Source organism: Pipistrellus hanaki (genome assembly GCF_964339955.1).
Source record: "Pipistrellus hanaki genome assembly, chromosome: 4".
NCBI classification, from domain to species: domain Eukaryota; kingdom Metazoa; phylum Chordata; class Mammalia; order Chiroptera; family Vespertilionidae; genus Pipistrellus; species Pipistrellus hanaki.
Genome location: NC_140506.1, coordinates 44735798 through 44758797, shown reverse-complemented (window position 1 = coordinate 44758797; position 23000 = coordinate 44735798). Strand labels below are relative to the sequence as shown.

General features: G+C 34.8%; 1 protein-coding gene across 1 annotated transcript in view; it reads right to left on the bottom strand.

Annotated features, from left to right (window-relative positions):
• Positions 1–23000, bottom strand: part of ADGRV1 (adhesion G protein-coupled receptor V1) — a gene marked incomplete at its 5' end in the record, with an annotated part of 423052 nt that overhangs the window by 380560 nt on the left and 19492 nt on the right. The window contains 11 exons of the mRNA XM_084880847.1: positions 1175–1207; positions 2658–2881; positions 4117–4293; positions 9863–10192; positions 10716–10986; positions 11544–12109; positions 14020–14133; positions 16327–16431; positions 17427–17522; positions 18926–19075; positions 21315–21499. Of these exons, the coding sequence (XP_084736973.1) occupies positions 1175–1207; positions 2658–2881; positions 4117–4293; positions 9863–10192; positions 10716–10986; positions 11544–12109; positions 14020–14133; positions 16327–16431; positions 17427–17522; positions 18926–19075; positions 21315–21499 (2251 nt within the window). The remainder of the gene's footprint in view (positions 1–1174; positions 1208–2657; positions 2882–4116; positions 4294–9862; positions 10193–10715; positions 10987–11543; positions 12110–14019; positions 14134–16326; positions 16432–17426; positions 17523–18925; positions 19076–21314; positions 21500–23000) is intronic.

Here is a 23000-nt window from a genome sequence, read left to right as displayed (position 1 = left end):
TCTATACATATCTCAAAAGGGTATATTAAAACAAGATGCTTTTTTCTTATTTCTGGTTTTCATGTTCAGTGTATAATTAAAATGATCAAAGGGACTGGGACGAAAAGGCTCTGAGGGTTTGAAAGTCTGCATGCTCTTTGAGAATTCTCAATCTTGAAAGCTGCTCTAAACCTTTCCAAATGTCACTTTCTATTGAACCAAAATGCACTCTTGAACAGACCTCAAAATCACAGTGAAGCCACAATTAATAGGTAGAAAGGATAGCTCACAATTAATAGGTAGAAAGGATAGCTCACAATTAATAGGTAGAAAGGATAGCTCACAATTAATAGGTAGAAAGGATAGCAACAGAGAATCTAAATTAGCATCCTTCCCTAGCTTCTGGAAACCTGACAACCAATAACCAGCATACTACAGTGGACACACAAGGGATTAGTACAAATAATAGGAAAGTTACTTGTTAATTGTTAATGGGGTCATATAATTTTCATTTAAAAATTTGCCCATATTTCATTCACATCAATATTTTTATTAGTTAAAAATTCCTCTTTCCACATAAGCTGGGAGACAGTAGAACTGAATCAGAACATAATAATCAGATCACAGCTAGTATACCCAGTCTAAAAATCCATTTGAAGCATTAAACAAATAATTTGTTTTAACTATCTTAAAATATGCTATCCTTACATAAAAAGGAAAAAAAAATTTTTAAACTGAGAAAATGTAAGCAGAAATTATTATACTTGGATACAAACCAATGGAAGAAATGAATTTTTATTACAAATTCTCTGTTAAACAAACTATAAGATTTACAAAGATGTTAGGTAAGAATTTCACAAAGCACAATAATTTTTCCCTATAATATGTGTAAACTATAAGGAAAGTTAAAGTTTTAAATTCTTCTTAATACATAAATTCACTAATTCTCAAACTTTTTATCAGATACCTTAAATGCGTTCATAATTTAAAACTCAAAGAGAAAAATGACTTCATATAAGCTCCCCCTTTTCATAAAAAATAAAAATAAAAGGACACACAACGCATGCACAGGCAGGTGGACAAGCAGCATTTCTCAAGACCCGGGCTCATGCAGAACAGCAGCTGCATCCAAAACAATGGCTTGCAAAGCAAAATGTTGAATCACCAAAAACCAGGCGTTAGGTTGTACACTTACCCGAAATACACGACAAACCTTTCCGTTTCTACTCTGTCAACACAAAAAGAAGCGTGGGAAAGGGAAATAAGAAACAGACACCATTTGCCGAAGTCTCACTGGTACAGAAACTTAGAACGGCAAGGTAAAAATAAACTGCCCGCTGTGAGCTAGTCATGTCCACTTTATGGGGACTCTGCACACTGGGATCTTTGCTCTGGACGAATGCTGGCAATGGGTTGGCAGTTCCCACTTAGGGAACAGGACCCCAGAGCCAGCCAGCATGCAAAGCCCATGGAAGACATTCCTTTCCAAGCCGGCTCCAAGGCGCTGGGGCCTGCCAGGCACTGTGCATGCTTACAAACCGCAGCAGCTGAGCAGCTTTCATTCAGCCCGGCTTATCATTTCTTAGTAGTTTTAATTCACATGCCTGTTTTGTTGTTGCTGTTTTACTTTACTTTTTATATATATATTTTTTAAATAAGCATAATGTGGTTCAGAAAGCAAAACAACTGAACAGTGGATATTCAATAAAGTTCCCTACATTCTATATTTTTTCTCATAAAAAACAATGACTCATTAGGTTTATGAAATGTGTTCATCAAAACACCTTCAAAGAAAAACCTATGAGTCTCATAGTAAAATATAGAAAGCAGCAGGGGTCACATAAAATAATTATTACTTTAGTCCTGATTAATATAGTATAAAATAATGCGTATTAGATTTATCTATAAATCTTTCTGTTTTAAAACATGAAAGCCCTCAAGTAACATTAACTTGAATATGTCAACATCTTTAACATAAAGAGAGTTATAGTACATAAGTATCATTTTTAATTTTTTTATAATAATTAACATCAATTAAATAGGTGGGTTTTTTTTCATTTTTGGGAAGGTTTTCTGAATTACTGAAAAAAAAAGACTGATGATTGTGATGTTTTCTTAATATAAATGACCCACTGAAAAATGTTAATTAAATCATCATTATTACTAAAAATAACTCTTAAATTTGGATTATTTTGATTCTCTGGAATATAAGTATTACTTAATGTTTAAATTCCATTAAAAAAAAGAGAGAATTTTATTATATGAAGATTAACAGTTTCTTTGAAGTCACTCAAAGGAGCTCTAATCCTCTTCCGTGTTGAAAAGGAATCCAGCAGAACAGTTTGCTTAACCTAATATTTTAGATTTGTTGCTGTCTATTTTTTTTAGCATAGCAACATATTAGCTATGCTTAAGATTTATTTGAAACCAGCTATAAGCTATCTATCAAATCTTTCCTCACAATGAATAGCAGGGTAAAAGTTCATGATGTCAAAATATTTACAGTCTAACCAGAAGCCATCAATAAACAAGGGAATAGTCAGGGGCCCAGCATATTACCTCTTAGTTTTTTTTTCTTTTTACTCTATATGGAGAAAAGAATTGAAGCAAAAAACAAAATTATTTCTGAAAATTAGAGCATATAAATGTTACTGAGCGTTATCTAAATGGGTTATTACCTGTCTAGAGAAAGTGTTACTGTCTCGTTCATTTCCGGTATGTCATCAGCTTTGACAGTAATGTTGATTGTTGTGTCACTTTGGCCAGATAAAAATACAACAGAGCCATTAAAGGGTCCTATATCGTCCTGGGTCACTGCTTTTGAATTAGGGCCAGAGGGCTTCAAACTCCAATAGACAGTAGCCTGGCCTTCAGTTCCATCCCGATGTAAGGGGATGTATACCTTATAAAGAAAAAAAAAGAACAATTTCTTATATACTCACATACCATATGTGCTTTTCAGCGATTGCGTTCACATGTTATTATAGGAATATATGTATTCTTTATAGAAAAGTAAACCATTAAAGAGCATTAAAACATTTGCACAAGCCTTTCCCTCAAGCTTGGAAATAATTTTAAATAGAACTATATTTATTAGTTTCTGGTAATCAAATCACTAACAAAATTGCCTCCACCAAAATATATGCCTAATCAGGGATGTCTTAACAAAAAAGACTTAAATATTTTAAATAACAGAATGATGAAAAAACATAGATCAATTTGACTAAAAAGTAAATTTCAATCTGAGGTTCTCTAAAAAAAATGAAATTAATCTAATGTTACAATATAAACAAAAATAAACCTGTATGAGATTACAATGAGAAAATTATGTTACATATAAAATGCATCCTAAAATGATAGGTGGCAACATAAGAAAATAATAATATAAGTAATAATAAGAAATGTTCCTAACCAATATAATAAATGCAGTTCAAACAAAATCAGATATTCAAATCGTGGCTCTGTATTACCTTGGGCAAGTTACTTAACCTCTCTGATCTCAATTTCCACATGTGAAATGAAGTTAGGGATTCCCTGTTTTGCAAGTTTGTGGTGAAGATTAGAGTACCTCTCCACAGTACAAACTAAATAAATAAAAGCTATTATAATAATTTTGAAATAAATTGCATTTGGTAGTTTTACTTAAGTGTAGCACACATACACACTAAATATATAATAAAAGGACACCGCAGATCATGTTTTTCAAAGAATATAAATGAATATTTAATTGTAGACACATTATTCTTTTAAAACTCCTGAATAAGGTATCCTCTTTGCTCTTTGCCCTTTAATACAGTCCATCTTTGAAAAAATGAAATAAAAAAGGAGACATTTTTCTCCCTAACCATTCTGTGAATTTGGCTGGAAATGCTCAGGGCCAGAGACTAGATCAGGCCTAAACAGGCAGTCAGACACCAAGTCAGGCCTCAGCTGGCAGTCGGACATCCCTCTTGCAATCCAGGACCTCTCACTCCTAACCACTTGGCTCGCCGCTCCTTAGCGCTGCTGCGGACACGGGAGAGGCTCCGGCCACTGCAGCTGCACTCGCCAGCCATAAGCCCGGCTTCTGGCTGAGGGCACTCCTGCTGTGGGAGCGCACTGGCCACCAGGGCCATTGACAGGAGAAAGCCTACTTACCACTTCAGCAGGGGAGTCTTCTGGTTCATGCAAAATGATCGGAAGATTGCTAATAAAGCCAATTTCTCCGTTTGCAATATCTGGAGTAACCGCTAAAGAAATATTTCTGATTCTCCCAAATCTAGGACTGATAGGTGGAATTGGGGGGTGTATGTTCACCAACTCCACAGTTTCCAACTATAATAAACAAAACAAAAGAACAGAAATTTTAAAATAAAAAAGTCTTAATTGCATGGGGCAACAAAATAAACATGGATAAAGGCTACCAAAAACTTAGCAACTTCATCCTCTTTCTTCTTCCCTCTCCATCCTGTTTCAGTCTCCTGCACTGGCTTCTTGAGCTGCTTCTGCTCCTCAGTTATTATATTTCCCAGAGTTTTTTCTAAGCCCTTTATCTTATAATTTTATACCCTCTTTCTAATAATCTCTAGATATCTCCTTCAAATGTCAAAAAAGTTTATAAACCACCACTATTAGATACGACATAAATGTCACATGGAAACTTTGCAGATAAAATATCCAAAATTGAAATCTCTGTTTCATGTCCTCTCACCACTACCACCACCGGCACCACCATCTGCTCTTCTTCCTTGTTATTTATACCCAACCATCTTGACCTTAAAGCCAAATGTCAGCAAGTTGTCCACATCTCTTTCCTCGCTTCCACTGGTCCACAGCTCTAATCAATCACCCAAACCCCTTCTCTGCCAAAGAATACACAACCACTGAAACTCCAAATGTGACTTAGCATGCCTTTTTATTTAAAGAAATGCAACACCTGTAAAACAGGCTGTGTCCCTGTAATTAATAAACATGACTACCAGAGGAACATTGACGGCACTCTCCTCATCTGGAATGGCCTCCCTGCATCATTTCGCAAGTCCAAAGTATATCTGTTCTTAAAGACCAATCACATTTCCCTTTCTTCCATGAAGATTTCCTTGGATCTTCTAGCCCTTTTTATTCCATTTGTTTTGGAACTTCTATTGTTATTCTCACTAAACTTAGACTTAATTATAAATTTCACACATCGCTTGCTTACAATCATTATGTGTGTTACAGACTTCCACTTCCCAAGAGGTTTATAGAGTTCTTGTGGGTCTGTGTCCTTCTCAGTATTTTCCCAACACATGGCATTGATCTCAAACTGTAGTAGCTACACAAAAAACATTTATTGATTCATCTCTCCAACATAAACTGAGCTCTTTAGGAATCCTGACCTATCACAGACTTTCAATATCTTAATATTCTAACTTTTCAAGGTCCAGCTTATCAATCTCCACAGTATTCACTTACATGTAAAAATAATCATTATAGGACTGCAAAAAGCATAGAGACTTTAGGTTAAAAAGGAGTTTTGAACTTAACAAAACATTATGGGTCTCTCACCCGAGAGCTCTCTATTAGGCTCTGAAATGTGGAAACAACTGTAATTTAAGTGTGTTTTCCACAAGTGTACTGATCCCTCATATACTCTTACAATTTTTTATGAACACTATACATTTAAAGGGCAAAATATATGCCTTTTAAAAAATGTCACAATCTTTGCCTTGAAAATCATATACAGGAGAAAGATATTAAAAATTCCACCTTTGGTAAACATACATTTGAGTCAATGAAAAAAGAAATTAGGTTGACAAATTTTGCCAAATATTAGTATATAGACTGAGTCAAGTAAAATAAAATGTTTGATTCTTTAGTATATTGAATTTACAAAGTAAATAAAATGTAAAGATAAATAGCTAAAATGACACAATTATAACTGTTATTCTTTCTAGAGAAAAGAAATACCCATATATCCTATATACATATATATTTATCTTTAAAAATGGCACAAAGACTAAAATAAAATATGCATATTTGAATGGGATAAAATAGAAAGCATGCATTGTTTAAAGGCAAAGATGTTGGTAAAATATACTGATCATATGTAAGCACATGTTTGTGAATGAACATTCTCCTTCCCATGTATTCACAAAGCTCTAAACTGATAATACTGTTTAAAACGTGAAAGGGGGAAAAAACGCTATATAATTTTATTTTAAAACTCTCTAAAAAGAAAGAAAAATAAGACATATTTATGTTAATCAAAACTACAGAATTAATTCTAAATATCATATTTTGAAATCTTTAAAGAAAGAAGGTATAGAAAGCTATAAAATGAACTGATTAAAAAGAAAATGCTAATTTTATATAGCTTATTTCCTGGTCTCCAAGCCTTTTAGTCTGGGTTCCTTAAGCATCTGCTAAATCAAACTGTTCCATTCATACAGAGTTGTTCTTTGCTTTCAGACAGTCTGCAACTGGGGCGGCACATTAGCAACCCCAAGCTTGCCAAAAGTTGTATCCCAGACTGATGTATGTAGCCGAGAGTCTCACTGAAGAATGAGGAGCGCATGTCTCGGATTCTCCTTTCTTTAGTTTCATTCAGCTTTCCATGCAGAGTCTGATGCCTCCTATTCTTGAGTTGCTCATCCATTATGCACTATACAAACCACACAACCTTCGCACTCCAACCAGCCTTCCAGAGCCTACAGCTGTTTTGAACTTCAAGAAACTGTGTCAGTGACTAATAACGCCTTTTTTCCCTACAGTGTTAAGTTAAAATGTCTGCACAGTGAGAACTTTGTTTTTCAACTAATTATGCAGATAGATAAAGAACTGAACTCGGAATTAGTGGTGCAAACAGATTTCCAACGTGGGATCACCAAATATTCAGACTTTACATGATTCTTCAAGTGTAACCTTACTTTTCAAGTGTCATCAAAAACAAATGGTCATGTTCATGTAGAATGTTGAAACATAAACTAGCTAGGATAATATCTGACCCTATCTAAGTTTCTTAATAAGGTTTTGTTTACGTAAGGATTCTCTGCAGCTACTTGGCTGGAGATATTGAAAAATATTTTTTAAAGACTAAAAGTTTAATATAAAGGCTACTAATAATGTCATCCATAGTTAAAAAGTGGTTGAGGCAGCTTAAGAAATCAGAAAACTAGAATGGAAACAGAAAAGCCCTCTACAAATCAAAATCAAACATTTCTGCATTATCAGTCTTCAAACTCCTGTCTCGTTACTGCAGCTACTGCGGGAATGCTGGGATGCCCAGGCCTCCACGGAGCAAAATGCACCTGTGTAAAATCTTTGCTTTGTTTCACTTATTTTAATAAGTTGGTTCTCCTATGAGTTGTGACCTATGCAAAACTGGAGAGAGACAGAAGGGAGAACTGAACGCTGAGATAATAGAAACACAAAAACCTTAAACATATGCTACGAATTAAATGTTTATGTTCCCCCAGAATTCATATGTTGAAACCCTAATCCCCAAAAAGGATGGTATTTAGAGATGGGACCTTGGGGAGGTAGAGTCCTTGTGATGAAATTAGTGCCCTTATAAGAAGAGATAGCAAAGAGCTTGCTTCTTCTTGCTCTCCACTACGTGAGGACCCAGCAAGAAGACAGCAGTCTCCAAACCAGGAGGCCGGCCTCGCCAGAACCCCTCCAAACCAGGAGTTAGTAGAAGGCCGAACATAAGATCTTTTTAAAATTTCTAAACATATCTTCGTATGTGTTCTGCGGGCAGTGTCCTAGTTGCTTTAACTTCTTGCCAGGGTATGGGCTTGAACGCTTGTTTAATTCCACTTCACAGACCCAGATCACCCCGCCCCCCAGCCAGCTCACAAGAGCATTCCACAGGTCGCAGGGGAAACAAACAATTGTAAATGATTCCCTCGTCTGTTCACCCATCTCTCCAAAAAGCTAAAGGCCAGGGTCCTCCAAAGAGTGGGTTATCCTCATAGACAAAAATATGCATCACATCAGAATTTTCTCATTTTGAGGAGACAATAAAATAAAAATTACAGTAATAATAAAAATAAAGATGATGGGCAGGATATCCTGCCACTGAAAACAAAGCTTTGGAAATACTGGAAAGTTGTCTCCCTCGGGATGAGCATATTATAAAAAGGTATCCCCTATACATTATATATCCCTGTAACAGATAGACCCTTCGCCAGAAATCATCAAGAAATGCATAAACAGTACAAGCATGAGTGGTGGCCCAGCTTAAAAAAAAAAAAGACAAGAGTCTTCAAAATAAAAGTGCATGGCAAGGACCTGTGAAATTTAGAATGCCAAGATGTAAAAAAGTCTTTCACAGATAAATAGGAAGTTATCTACGTTATTTTTTACCACCAAATTTCATATCAGCAATAATAGATATTTAAAAACAAACCTCAAGTACTAAAGAAAAAATTGTTTTCATCTACAAATTTTTACCTAGCCAAATTATCAATGCCTAAAATTTCATTTTTATTTGCTCAAAGACTCAAAAAGTTTACCTTGCGCGTATATTTTCTGCACATGTATTTGATGATAGATATATTACAACAAAACTTAAAACACAACTTAAGGAAAAGGCAAGAGATCAAGAAAATTCAAAAGCTCGGTAAAAAAAAAAAAGTCCCGGTGTGAAGCACAGAAAGCACTGCAGCTGAACTCAACACTCAAAGTATGTTAGACAGCTACAAGTCCTAAATGGTGAGGGTGTTATGTAAAACAAGAGCAATCAAAAACTCCAGAGAAAGCAATAAATCATAAAACAAAGTCTAATCAAAATTACAAAACAAATTTAAGTTTGGCATGATTCAAAAATAATAATAAAATATGAGATTTCATTTTGTATATATTTCAGTTGGCAAAAAGTATAGTGACATAAGATTATACTCTTTATCAATCATTCATACTATCTGAATCTATATTATGTTTACTTACATTAACAAAGCTTGATATGTAACCTTTTATTGCTTTCTGATTTTCAGAATCAACCAAAACCAAATGCAAAACATAGCCATACTATCATAAGTGAGTGCAAATGTTTTAAAATTTGACAATAAAAATGTGAATAAAAGAGATAAGATGAAAGAATATGTTTATAAGGTCCTTATTTCTTTTTATTAAGTAGATGAAAATTCAGAGGTGCTATATACAGTAAATATATAGTTAAAAAAAAAACACAGATTTTTAGTATATTATTTATAAGTATCTACGCAGGGGTCCTCAAACTTTTTAAAGTGGGGGCCAGATCACGGTCCCTCAGAGAGCTGGAGGGCCAGACTATATGAACTACTAATCCCTACTGTAACACCTTGGCTGCACTCACTGCCCAAAAAACCTGGCGGGCAGGATCAGACTCCCCTGGGGGCTGCATGTGGCCCGCGGGCCGTAGTTTGAAGACCCCTGAACAGTATACAATTGTTCTCATATTGCTTAATTTCTGGAATGCCTTTCCTACAAATATTGATCATGCAAAACATGTATCTTACACTCCCTATTCCGTCACATATTCTCAAATCACTCAAAATAATTGCGGGTCTCTCTCTCTCTCTCTCTCTCTCTCTCTCTCTCTCTCTCTCTCTCTCTCTCTCGCTCTCCCCCCCTTCCCCATTAACAGTTTGTGAGTTACTTCACTGTGTCATCCATTATATTCTAGCCTACATTTCATGTCTGATGTGCTTTTATTATTACCTGATTAAAATTTTAACTTTAGTAGAGCCCTTTTTTTTTCATCCCAATATGCCTTAGGAGCAGACACAACCTTTCTCTGGACTCCCTAAGTAACTTCTAGTAATTGATAGTAGAATCCAAATTATAAATTAGAGCAAAATAATGGTTAGTTAACTCGTTCACATAGATAAGTACACTTACAATTTAACCAAAGTTTAAATTATTTTAATGATTAAAATACCTGTATAAGGAAGTGGGCCCCATTTTGAAGGAATGCGTCATTCCTTATTGGTAATTTTGTAGTGACTTGGGTTTTATGTTCTGGAAAAATGAGGCTATTTCTCCTGGATACATTTAAGATGCCATCTTTTGCTCGCAAAGGGTCCACAGCTCCGGCCGGAATATAAAGTGCAGAATAAAACATCCTCACATCTCCTTTAGTTCCCCCTGATCTTGAAAAACTCAAGGATAAATAACGTTCTCCTGGGCTGCTTTCAATCTTCTGGTTTTCCATAGGGAAAAATGTTATCAGGCCATAAACATCATCACTATCCTGAATGTAGAACAAAAGCTGAGGATAAAGGAACAAAATATTAAAACGCGTAATTCTCACATCCAAGATTACCAAGCTGTTTATTTTCTAGGCTATTCTGATTTTTAATATTTCCTTTTATGTCATATCTAAAACTAATCACTTCTTATATGTACTAGAATAAAAGATGAGACAAAAATATCCTGTTTTCCCGAAAATAAGACAGTGTCTTATATTAATTTTTTCTCCCAAAGTTGCGCTAGGTCTTATTTTCAGGGGATGTCTTATCTTTCCATGCGCTAGGTATTATTTTAAGAGGATGTCTTATTTTCTGGGAAACACGGTAGATCTGAAAACCTTCCCAATTTATAGTTTGTTAAATTTTGTAAGACTAAACTTTCTATTTACGGGGGGACAACCTTGAGCAAGCAAAGCAATCATCGTTTCCCAAACCAATGTTCTTCCTGTCACCTCTCAGTACACATAAATGAGACCTGTGTGATCAAATTTTTTGGCTCTTCTATGACACAGAAATACGAATAAAGCATTACAAGAGACCTACCTCTGCTGGTTCGCTCACTTCTGCACCTCCTCGTATTGTATGAGGCAGAATCTGCAGTAGGTAAGCTTCTGCCTCTTCTGGAAGATCATCATCAACGACAGTAAGGGGAATGGATGCCAGCATCTGCCCTTGTGCAAAATGGAGAACTCCAGAACTTGGTCCGATATCCACTGTTACCGGTGAGGGATCGCTGCTATTCCGTGTCAACACCCATTTCACTGAAATATTCCCATGGGTGCCACCATTTCTAACCACTGTAATATTTTCAAATCTAGAGTTTTAAAAAGAAATGTATACAGTCACACAATCCACTCTAGTTCCTTTAGATCAGGGGTCTTCAAACTACGGCCCGCGGGCCACATGCAGCCCCCAGGGGAGTCTGATCCTGCCCGCCAGGTTTTTTGGGCAGTGAGCGCAGCCAAGGTGTTACAGTAGGAATTAGTAGTTCATATAGTCTGGCCCTCCAGCTCTCTGAGGGACCGGGATCTGGTCTCCACTTTAAAAAGTTTGAGGACCCCTGCCTTAGATGGACTATTCTACTATAAAGTTGGCCATCAGATACAGTTAAAAACAGACTCCATACATAAAGAATGATTGCTTTTAATATGAAGGATTTGATATGCAGATATGTCCTAGGAAACAGCTATAGTAGGAACTCACTTGCATATTTAAATCACTCCCAAAGTAGAAGAGAAAATCATGAGACCATGGTGGAGGAAATGACACATAATACTCTCAAGAGTTCAGCGTTGTATCCAACACCACAAACATTAAACCTTGGAATAATATAATAAGTGATTGTGGAAATGGGTTTAAAATAAACCATACCTTGAGGTTGTGTCTTCATCAATTACGACTGTCCTTTCAAACAAGACACTGTTGAATGAGAGGACTCCATAAGGTTTGTCATTTGGCTTAATGGTGACTTGTACAACAGAAGGGCTTACTAGAACAGCATCTCCCTTTAAGGTATCTTTTAGTAACACAACATGAAACGATTCAGCAATCTCTGGTATGGTGTCATCAACTATTTGAAATTTCAGGTACGATTCATGAATAAAAGGTGGAAAAACAATAGTTGTGTTTGGCTGAAGATCAATGAAGTCTACATTTTGCTGGGCATGTGCTGTTGAATTCCCAGTTACGATGACATAACTGATTGAAACTTCATATTCATCAGATCCAACTGGATATCCACTGTCATTTTTTCCACGAACCACTGGAATTATGAGAATGTGATCTTCCTCGGGTACCAAATAAATGCTCTGCATGAATCTCACCGGGCTATCATTTTTCTTAATGATGATCTCAACTGAGCTCCTGGAAGTGTTAATCTCAGCTCCTCCTTCTACACTTTTAAGTTGAATCAAAAATATTTCATCATTTTCCGGTACCTGTCAAAGAAATATTAATTGTGGCAAAAACATCAGTAACTAAAACACCTGCAAAGAAACCAAAGTGTAAAAAGTCACTATGTCCCAATACAATTACAAAAAAATTTAAATTATTTAACTGAAGGGAGCCTATAGAAAGGCTTGTTCCATGTCCACTTAATAAAATATTTTCTAAAAGTAAATGATATTATAGATGGGGGAGGAAAAGTTCATAAGGCAATGGTGTGAGCAGATAATGAAGTATATGTATAATGTCTTTCAACCTTGATCAATCTTTAGATAACTCTAAAGATTTGACAGTAAAATGAACATATATTCTTAGTTTTATCAGACCTAGTAGGGTCAAAAGCAACAGTCAATGTCAAAAATTATTTAAGAATCCAGAAACTATATTAAACATCACATGCCAATTATCAGTTTTCAACCATGTGATTTATTCTTGTTTCTTTATAAAGAGTTTTTTGATACCAATCATATGATTTCCAAAAAACACATCATGCCTCTCTGGAGAACAAGCTATTAAGAGTCACTCCTGGGGAAAATGTTGACATTGTTAAAATTAAAATATATACTCTGTATATATTTTTTGTAATTGCATGGAAATCTTAGGGACAATTTGCACTGTGCTATTTGAGCTCTCCTTCACTATAAATTATATTTTATGAATAAAAGTGAAAAAAAATATTTTTTTACCTCAATCAATAGCAATCAATGAAAGAGGTAAAGTTATTTATCACAGAAAATAAAATATGACTTGATTGATGATCTCTTTTTCCCCAACTTTATTGAGGATGATTGACAAATACAATTATATTTAAAGTTTGCAATGTGATGATTTTATATACTTATATTGACAAATGATTACCAAGTTCAAGATAATTAACCCATTCATCACCTCGCATAATTAACTCTTCTGTATATGTGGCGAGAATGCTTAAGGTCTACTGTCAGCAACTTTCAAGTATATAATACCATAATTATTAACTATCATCACCATGTTGCACACTAGATCCTTAGAAGGGCTTTTACATTTACAATTAAAATGTATAGTTAATTACTGCCCCAAATTATAACATTTTCACTGTTCCAGGATCTAAAAGCAAAATGTTTCTGTTAACTTCCAGAATACAAACTAGTTATACTGCTACCTAATATTTCATCTATTTCAAGATAAACACTCTTTTCTAATAATGTTTTCTTTTCTTTTTTTTTCTTTCTTCTCTTGGAACTTGTGATTTGTTTTCATAACTTTTTTGTAGGAAGGTAGAGGGATGATTATAAATTCCCAGCTATTCCCTCTTTTTCGCCTGGTAATACTAAGATTTTTTAAAGTTAAAAGTTAAAGTTTCTCTTCTTTAGCTCATGGTGGATATGCTTGCACATTATCATTCAAACCCATTTTTTCACTAGCAGTCATACATCTCAATCCTTGGTAATTTCAATGTGAAAAGTAAAAATAACTAAAGTCTTCCTCTGAATGTGAATATTTAAAATACCAAAACAAAGGAATATCAACTATAGTAAAAATGTCTTTGCATATATGGTAAAATATTTACGCTGGGTAAATAGTACTGTACCTGATCGAAACTGAAATCACTGATAAAATCAATCATGAGCACTTACAAAATGCTTAGATTTTTGTGGTTGACAATTATATTCAGGTTCATCAGCTTTTAGATACACAGTACAACTTAATGTAAAATAAGTAAGGGAAATACTAAAAGATATATTCCAAAAGAGCTTTTTATATTGATAGATAAAGCATGACCGGCACAATATACTAACTTTACATAGGACTGTGTTCTTGAATAATTTCAAATACTGAACACAATTTAATCTTTGACATAATGTTCTCTATATGTCCATAACACAGAGTCCTTGTCCCATTTAAACATTTCACATTATCCCACCTCATCATCAAGCACTGTCAGGTTATAAACTACTACAGCTATGCCCGGGGGAAAGGAGATGTTTCCTTTAACAGGACTCAAATCTTCTTCCGGTGGGTTTGGGCCACCCTCTACCTGTAAAGGAATACATATGAAATAGTTCACAAGAGTAAAAAAGTATTATTGTGATGTCAGCTGACAAAAATCTGAAGTTTATTTTAAAACAAGTAGCCCTACGCATGAATCCGTGTGCCAGTAGCTCGCTGCCACCCTCCTGTAGCTCCCCCCGCCTCCCCTTCTGCCCCCCCTTATAGCTTGCTGCCCTGTCCCCTCCTGTAGCTCTTCACCACCTGCTTGTAGCTCACTGCCTCACCCTCCTGCTAATCCGTGATCCAGTCATTACGAGGTCGGTCATTACACTTCATGGCGTAATGACCATTTGCATATTACATCTTTATCATATAGGATGTTTTGCAAAAATTATACTAATCAAATGGGAGTCTGCCCTTCAAATTAACAGTCAAGACCTGTAATTATAGATCTCGACTATAATTACATTAAGCTATATAGTGTCTAGGAGCTTTCTCTTTTAGCCCAACCACTGTATTAAACCTGAGGGGAAAAAACATGTCATTTTTCTTGAAAGGAAGTTATTCAAAATTAGTAAATTCTCTTAAGTAATGGACTCAAATACCAATTCCACCAGGGACTATGTAAGGTATTTAACAATTATAGCCAGCCTTTTCCTCATCTTTCAAATGGGCATAATAATTTATAACAAGCTAGATGTGAAGATTAAATAAAATCATTCCTTTTGAAAAGTATTAAGTACTCTGTGCCTGACCTCTTTTAGGTAGTAAGTATACAACAGTGAACAAGACAAACTCCCAAACCACCAGGACCTTACATTTTTATTAAAAAAATAAAAAAATAAAAAAATAATAAATGTGTATGTGGGAGATGAAGATAAGGATTATGGAGAAAAAATTTAAAAGGGCGTGAAAGAGCCTGAGTGCTAGAAAGTTGCTGTTTACATGCAGTGAAAACAGCTTTAGAGTAAAGCACTAGAGTAGTATATGGAAATACTAAGTGCTCCACAAATGTAAGCCGTAATATTTCAACTAAACACAAGAGTTAAGAGCCAATAAAGTAACTTCAGACATCCACGGCGAAGTTGAAAACACTGTACCTGATGATGCCATGTCGTTGCTACAATTTTTCACACTTTTCCTATATTTATTATCAGAAAAAATTCCAAGAATTTATTATCTAAGCGCTTATTCCTAAGCACATTAAATATTGCTTAAGGCTTCTTCTGTAGAACTCGAAAGACTTTTGCTTGTTTAACACAGTAAGCACCCAGCCTGTTTTGTCTTCAGTACGGAAAGTACAGTGTCAGTCACCGGTGACTGGGCGCTTAACGTGTTCATTAATATTGCCTATGTTTTCATGTATTACTGCCTGATACCAGTTTATTCCCTTATGTCATTCACACAACCACCATATGATGCAGGACTCCACAAGCACAAGTAAAGCTCTTCTATGCTTCAGTAGAATTATGTTACATAAATCCAATTACCCAATTTATTGGTGTTATAGTTAATAATGAAGATATAAACTGCTATCAAGACTTCTTTCCAAGGTGCTAATGTTTGAAAATAGCATATGATCATGTTTTGGGTCTTATAAAAAATTAGTTGAAGATTTAAATATGTACCTCATAGAACAGCAATATGATGACCAAACAGAATAATGGTGAGCATGTGGTCAGTAAGCAATAAAATGGAATGGTTACAGCCAGCACCAGAAGAAATACACCTCACCCACAGCCTACCTTACTCATGTCAAATGCTATAATTTCTACAGACCTCCAGAATGGAGTGCAACTACGTTTAACACCATCCATTAAGTGCATTTTTTAATAATAGAAAATATAGATGGGGAAGATTACATATTAAATAACTTTGTATAACCCTAAGTGATCCATGGGCATTTAAAAATTTTATGTCCTTGAAGGCGTACATCATAAAGGTTCCATAACTTGTATAGAATTAACATTATTATTACTATTCTATTTTACGGTTAAGTAGTATATTGTGTTCCATGTAAGCACAGTATATTCAAGTAACCAAGGAAAACATTTTTATATTAACCATGAAATTTATCAGGTAATGAAAGTATTTAATTTCATTTTTATTGAGGGTCTCACTCATTTGTGTACTATAAGGCTCATATTTCTTATACCAAGAACCTTGATTTTTAAAATTATAGCTATCTGGTATGAACTCTAATCTGTTACCACTTAAACTTTTTTCAGAGTAAACGTACCTCAAAAGTCACAGTGACCATTCCGTAGGTTCCTTTTTCTCTGATGAGAGTCAGAGGCACAGATTCGTTTCTGCCCCTGGGCTCCCGCACTGTGATTGAGGGAGGCTACAGGGAAGAGCAAAGACAACCCGGCACTGAGCAGAGGTGGGACCCAAGCTGCAAACTCTTCCCTTAGAAATACTGCATTTCCGCAGACAAATCCATCCCCATTGTACTCTTAAACATGTGGTATTTCCTAGCATCAAATTACTGCAGCTAATAACATCTCTTACATGGTTTTTAAAAAAGGAACATAAAACTTATCATGCAAACAATGTGGGTTTTTAACTGGTTCTCGCATCAACTAGCTGTTCCGCTGAGGAATCCTAACGATTATCTACTCAAAAGATGGCAAATTCAAATGCTCAAATGGGCACAGGAGATCACAAAAATGAGTTTCACCTCCGGACCAGGGCAGCTCACTGGTACAATCACTGGGCCTTGCTCCCAACCTCTATTTCCCTCATTGGTCAGCTCACCATTGAAAAGCAGACAAGTGCTAATGACTTTTTCAGAACGTGATTACTGAGCAAAAGAAAGAGCCAGGACTTCCAATGCTGAAATGTGCTGGCGTGGCTGGCTGAAACTCAGCATAGAAGAGGAGGAGGAGGGCAGCGGCCAGGTGCACACTAACAAGGGCAGTGGCGCCCCTCTCTCCCGAGGACTCTGAGTTTCAGCATCCCATCTATAAATAGGTGGGATGCCTGTCACAAAGGGTTATGATGAGGTTTCAATGAGACAATTCACATTAAGTGCTTATCCTAGTACGGGACACACAGTGAAGGTTCAGTAAACGTTGGCAGTTACTATTATCATCATTAATGTTGTTTTCACATCAATATAATCATGATCTATGCTGGGGACCAAAGTCAGTCTATTTAGCAACTACTGTGAGCTTAACAGTTACTTAGTTTAATTTTAGTCTTGCAGGGCAGCTACCCAATGAGAGAGCACATAGTCATGGACCTGGGACCAAAGCTAGAAACAAGAATATCATGACCAATTATCAAAAAATGACACTATTATCTAGCAACCACAAGATAATCTAGTTGTAACCATACCATGTCAAATGAAATAATTCCAAATGCATTGTCATTTGATAATATTGTCACAGTAACAGTCCGTGGCCATCCAAGCTTCACATTTGCTGAAGGTTTCTTTAAAAAATAATAATAATAATAATAATAATAATAATAATAATTTTAAATAAGAGGAAGAATAATCATTTTAACAGAATTTCTGTCTTTAAGTAATTATTAAGAATGTGAATAAAAATACAAGAATACTTTTAATGCACAGATTTAAAAAAATACATTTAAACTCAGTCAACATGGCAAAAAATTCCTAGCAAGAATTCTTAGAAAAGTTTTGGAAATAATTAATAACTATTAAAATATAAATCATTATAATTATAAGTAATCACTAGCTAATAATATTACATGTATTATAATTACTCTAATGTCATTACTGATGTGACAGAGAATAAAGTAAGCAGTATGAAATTCTATTCAAACATAATTATTTTTCTTATACTTTAGAAGATGCTGAAATTTGATAATTAGTTATTTCATAATCAGAATCAAATTAAAAATAAAATATTAAGCCCTAGCTGGTTTGGCTCAATGTATAGAGCATCAGCCTTCAGACTGAAGGGTCCCAGGTTCGATTCTGGTCAGGGACACATGTCCAGGTTGCTGGCTCAATCCCCAGTGGGGGGCATGCTGAAGGCAGCCAGTTATTAATTCTCTCTCTTCATTGATGTTTCTATCTCTCTCTCCCTTTCCCTTCTTCTCTTAAATCAATAAAAGTATATCTTAAAAAATAATAATATTAAAACAACTTTTTTTAATAAATATAAGATTTATCTGCAACATTTCTCATTATTCAGCAACAGCATACAGGAATATTAAAAAAAAAAAAAAAAAAAAAGAAAGACTGTACAAAAGCAAAAGCTGAGTGTTTCAAGTATCATTTTCATGAAAAGTTTTATACTAATATAATTAAAAAAATTCTCAATGCCCTTTAGAAAAATTAACAACAGCATTGTTAGTAGTCATTGCCTCAACCTAACAGATTAACCATAAAGGGCAATTAAACCTTAAGCAATTCAAGCATTTTTCCCAGAGATACTCCGAATTTATTCAAAGGCATTGGGACCTCCCACTTCCATGCCTGATTTTTTTTTTTTTTTTTTTTTTTTTTTTTTTTTTTTTTTTTTTTTTTTTATCCTTCTCCTTTGAATTCAGAAGTCACGGTCATTTTTTGTGCATCTGGTAACAGGGAAAGGATAAAAGAGAAAAGGCCAAATGAAAGACAAAGTTTACTTGAGCATCTGTCATGGAAATTCCTAAATTAGCTGAATGGATCCAAACACTAGCTGTAGGCTCTGCTGAAGATTTTTTGAAGAATAATCAGACAGTGGAATTGCTAAAGAGGTTTTCAGTTCTAGCTTCTATGAAAACTACAACTTACCAGCTAAATTGGCTGATCTCTAGAGAAATAGGTTTGTAAGCATTACAAAGATTTTTATGGGTTTAAGTTTTGGGTGAGGAGGGTTTACCTGTAATGATAATTGGAAAATAAATGTCTCATCAGGCTCTGGTATGTCATCATCACACACTGCTATGTACACTGTCCTATTTGTTTCTCCAGCAGGTATGAAAGCTGCAGCATATGTGTCAAAGAAGTCCCCAGTGTCCTCTCCATACAGCTGTCAAATGTAAAATACAGACAGTTCTTACACAGAGCAGTTAGGACAAGGAAACCTGCCGCCAACCGGAGCAATCAACAGGGAAAAGCATGAATCATCAAGTGACACTATATTTTTGTTTTGTTTTGTTTTGTTTATTGTCTAAAGTTTTACATATATCTCCTTTTTCCTCAGTTGACCCCTCTTTCCCTCTGCAGCAATCCTCAACCCGGGCAAGCCCCCACCGCCCCAGTGAAGTGACACTATATTTACAGATAAGATGTACAAAGGCAAATATTTAACAACCAATAATCACCTTAAAAGACATTATAAAAAGAAATGATGCTACACAAAAACATTTGCTTATGCCCTGGAAAGTAAAGAAATCACTACATAGAAAAGTAGTAATAACTATAAAGGAAAGGACGATGTAAATGTTTTTTCTCTGCCTCTTGATTGATCTAAGTGAATTACAGCAAACCTAACAAGACAAACGGCAGCTAAAACTCTCCAGTGAAGGGTTAAAAGTAGCTTGTCAAAATATATCAGAAAAATTAAAGACCCAAGTCTTTTAGCATTCCAAACATATTAGTCATTATAAGCTTTTCCTTAACTTTTTAAGACCTCATTCTGTAATATCAGCATCGCTAATAAGATTCTCAAGGGAGCAATGATTATGAAATTATAAAGTAGCAGCTTCTTGTGCAAATCTAAATGAGATTTCTTTTGCTAAATAACTCAAAATGAACAACATTGCTACTAGAAAATAAACTATGATTTAATACAAATAAAAAGTAAAGGACATAGGTAGGCAAATTTTAGTCTAGCTCTAGTTTTCATTTATAACAAAGTTTTAAATACTTCATCTAAGGAAGTTTTGAAGGGTCAGGGAAAGTTGTTCTAATAATGTAATATAAAAAAATGGCAGTCATTTTAAAAATAATATCAAGAGCCACTGAAACAAAGCTGAAAACATAGTAACCCAACCCAAAAAATCTTTTAACAATCCAAAATATGCAAAAATCTGCCCAGCCAGTGTTGCTCAGTGGTTGAGCATCAACACAGGAACCAGGAGGTTGTGGTTCGATCTCAGTCAGGGCTCATGCCGGGGTTGCAGGCTCAATACCCAAAGGAGGGTGTGCAGGAGGCAGCTGATCAAAGATTCTCTCTCATCATTGATGTTTCTATCTCTCTTCCTCCCTCTCACTTCCTCTCTGAAATCAATAAAAAATATATTTTAAAAAAACACAAAAATCAATACATATATAAATAGTTTCATTAAAGCAACATTTATAACAACACAAACCGTCAGCAACCACAATGAAAAATAGTTGAGGAATGATTGGGAAATGATGACACCACTATCAAGAAAAGCTGAGAAAATAATAGACCAACCCAAAAAGTGTATTCAAATACAAGCAAAATTATATGTACAAGATTACCAAGTATAGTATATATTCAAACAAAAAAGGGACTTCATAAATATATACATATATGTAATAAATTAAAAAGTAGAAGCAATGTACAAGAATATAGTATTAGATTTGCTGCATATGTAGTTTTTCCCTTTGTCCTTCTTCACATTGTTTCAGAATGTGACCATATAATCTACTGCTTAAAAACTTATTTTGGAAAACAAAAATCTTAAGCATTTTGAGCCTCAAATATGAGGTCATACAGCAGTACTTTCTGGTTAAACATAAACACAACATGCACATGCAAACCATCCAATAGTCAAACCGTGTGTAAGAGTTTAACAAATTCTACCTAATTTCAACATACACTGACCTACCTAATTTCTCCTAAAAGAGAAGAAAGAGAGCACTGACACAGCTAAAGGTTTTCTAATTGCTTTTTTTCTACTTTTAAATGCTTCATATGTTTACTTAAGCCACCTGACAATAGATAGTATTTCCAAGCACAGACAACTAGAATCCAAATTACCCAAAATAAGATATTCTTTTACTTAGAAATACTTATTGATATTTTTGTTTTATTTGTTTTAAAATAAACATGAACATTTTAAAATAATCAGTCTATATCTTTTTTTTTCAGTCTGTATCTTTAAAATACTATTATTGGCAAACACACACGCCACCTTGGAGCACTCCATAAACCTGTATAAATGGAACAGTGTATATGCAAATCATTTATCATGATCAAACTACTCAGAATCTCAGTTAAAAAAAAAATTCTTGTCATGGAAACTAAGAAATTTAATATATATTTCAGTAAGAATAGAACTACAATCATTTCTTACCGATACAATTGCTGTGACATTTGCTGGCTCTCCTATCCTTTCGATGACAAGACGAATAACTGTTGTACTTGTTTCATTAACTACAAATTCTGTTTGTCCAGCAAACCTTATTTCTGTTTCTCCAAACACAAAAGGGATGAATAAAGCTGAGAGAAGGTTTACGAATAAAGATGTAGAGGGCATCCCTATGGGAGAAAAAAAATTTGTTCACAAAACATGTATAATACATTTTCATTTGACTGTGTTGTCTACAAATAGAAACAGGGTGAAGAGTTAGTAAGCCACTAAGACATAAATACAGCCATCCAATTCAAATATGTGATCACAGAAATAAATTAAAAATCACAAATTCTTCTATGGTTCCTTTTACTATTCATAACTATGTTTTATTCTTTATCTTATATATCAAGATAACTAACCTTAAACTTACTTATCAAATTTAGTTTATTAAAAAAAATGACCCTCCAGCCCTAGCCAATTTGGCTCAGTTGATAGAGCATTGGCCTGCAGACTGAAGAATCCCAGGTTCGATTCCTGGCTACAGACACATATCTCAGTTGCAGGCTCCATCCCGGCCCTGGTCAAAGCTCATGTGGGAGGCAACCAATTGATGTGTCTGTCTCTCTCACATCGATGTTTCTCCCTCTGTCTCTTTACCTCCCCTCCACTCTCTCTAAAAATCAATGGGAAAATATCCTCGGGTGAAGATCAACAATAACAACAACAAAAATGACCTTCCAATTTATTCTCAGAAAAACATAAGTAGCAACATGAAAACTTAATTAAAGCCCATCTTCCCCCCAAATGAAACTAAAATACAAGCAAAAATTTAAAAAATTACTGAATGGATCAATAATCCTAATCAAACTTACTCGTCTATTTATTTGATCAAGTAAATATGAGAGAACTCTTGAAACAGGTATATAAAACAGTTTAAACTTAAACTCTATAAATAAATTGATGTCTTTGTTGTATCTACTTTTTCCTTAAATTTGTCTTATTTGAGTCTGCTTTTTAAGTTTTTAGTTATTACAAGTAAATGCTAATTTTTTCAAAAAACTCAAAATTCTCCCATTTTAGCAACTAAAATACTAATGCAACTTCCATGTTGCTTTAAAAATAAGCAAATTTGGCAAAGTGTGCATTTCCATAACTTCTATTGTTTTCTTCTTACCACAATGTGCATGTTTGTGAGTCATCAATATTGTTCCTACTTTCAGCACTGTGTGGCTCAAGTGCTTTCAAAAGCACAACAGTGTAGTGGCCTCTTGAAAAGCCCTGCTGTTTTGTAATGTAGATGTACCTCTAAAAATGTGAACAATATATCTCACGGATCATTAAGATTCCAATGGATTATGTGACCAGTCACACGAACATAACAAGTTCATGCATTTTAAAGGGGAGTTGTATTCCGAACTCTAAGTATAAACCAAAAAAATGCTTCCTATTAATCTTTTTTTAATTTAAGTTCTTTCTTGTTTAAATATTACATGAGTCTCCTTTTCCCCCCATCGACCTCTCCCCAGCCGCTCCCAACCCCTAGCATATGCCCTCATCCCCCTACTGTCTGTGTCCAATGGTTATGCTCATATGCAACTTCCTATTAATCTTTACCTTAGTCAAGAGAAAATTAAAATTTTATGTATGTGGTTATTTCCACGTGGCAATACATGGCTTTATATTTAG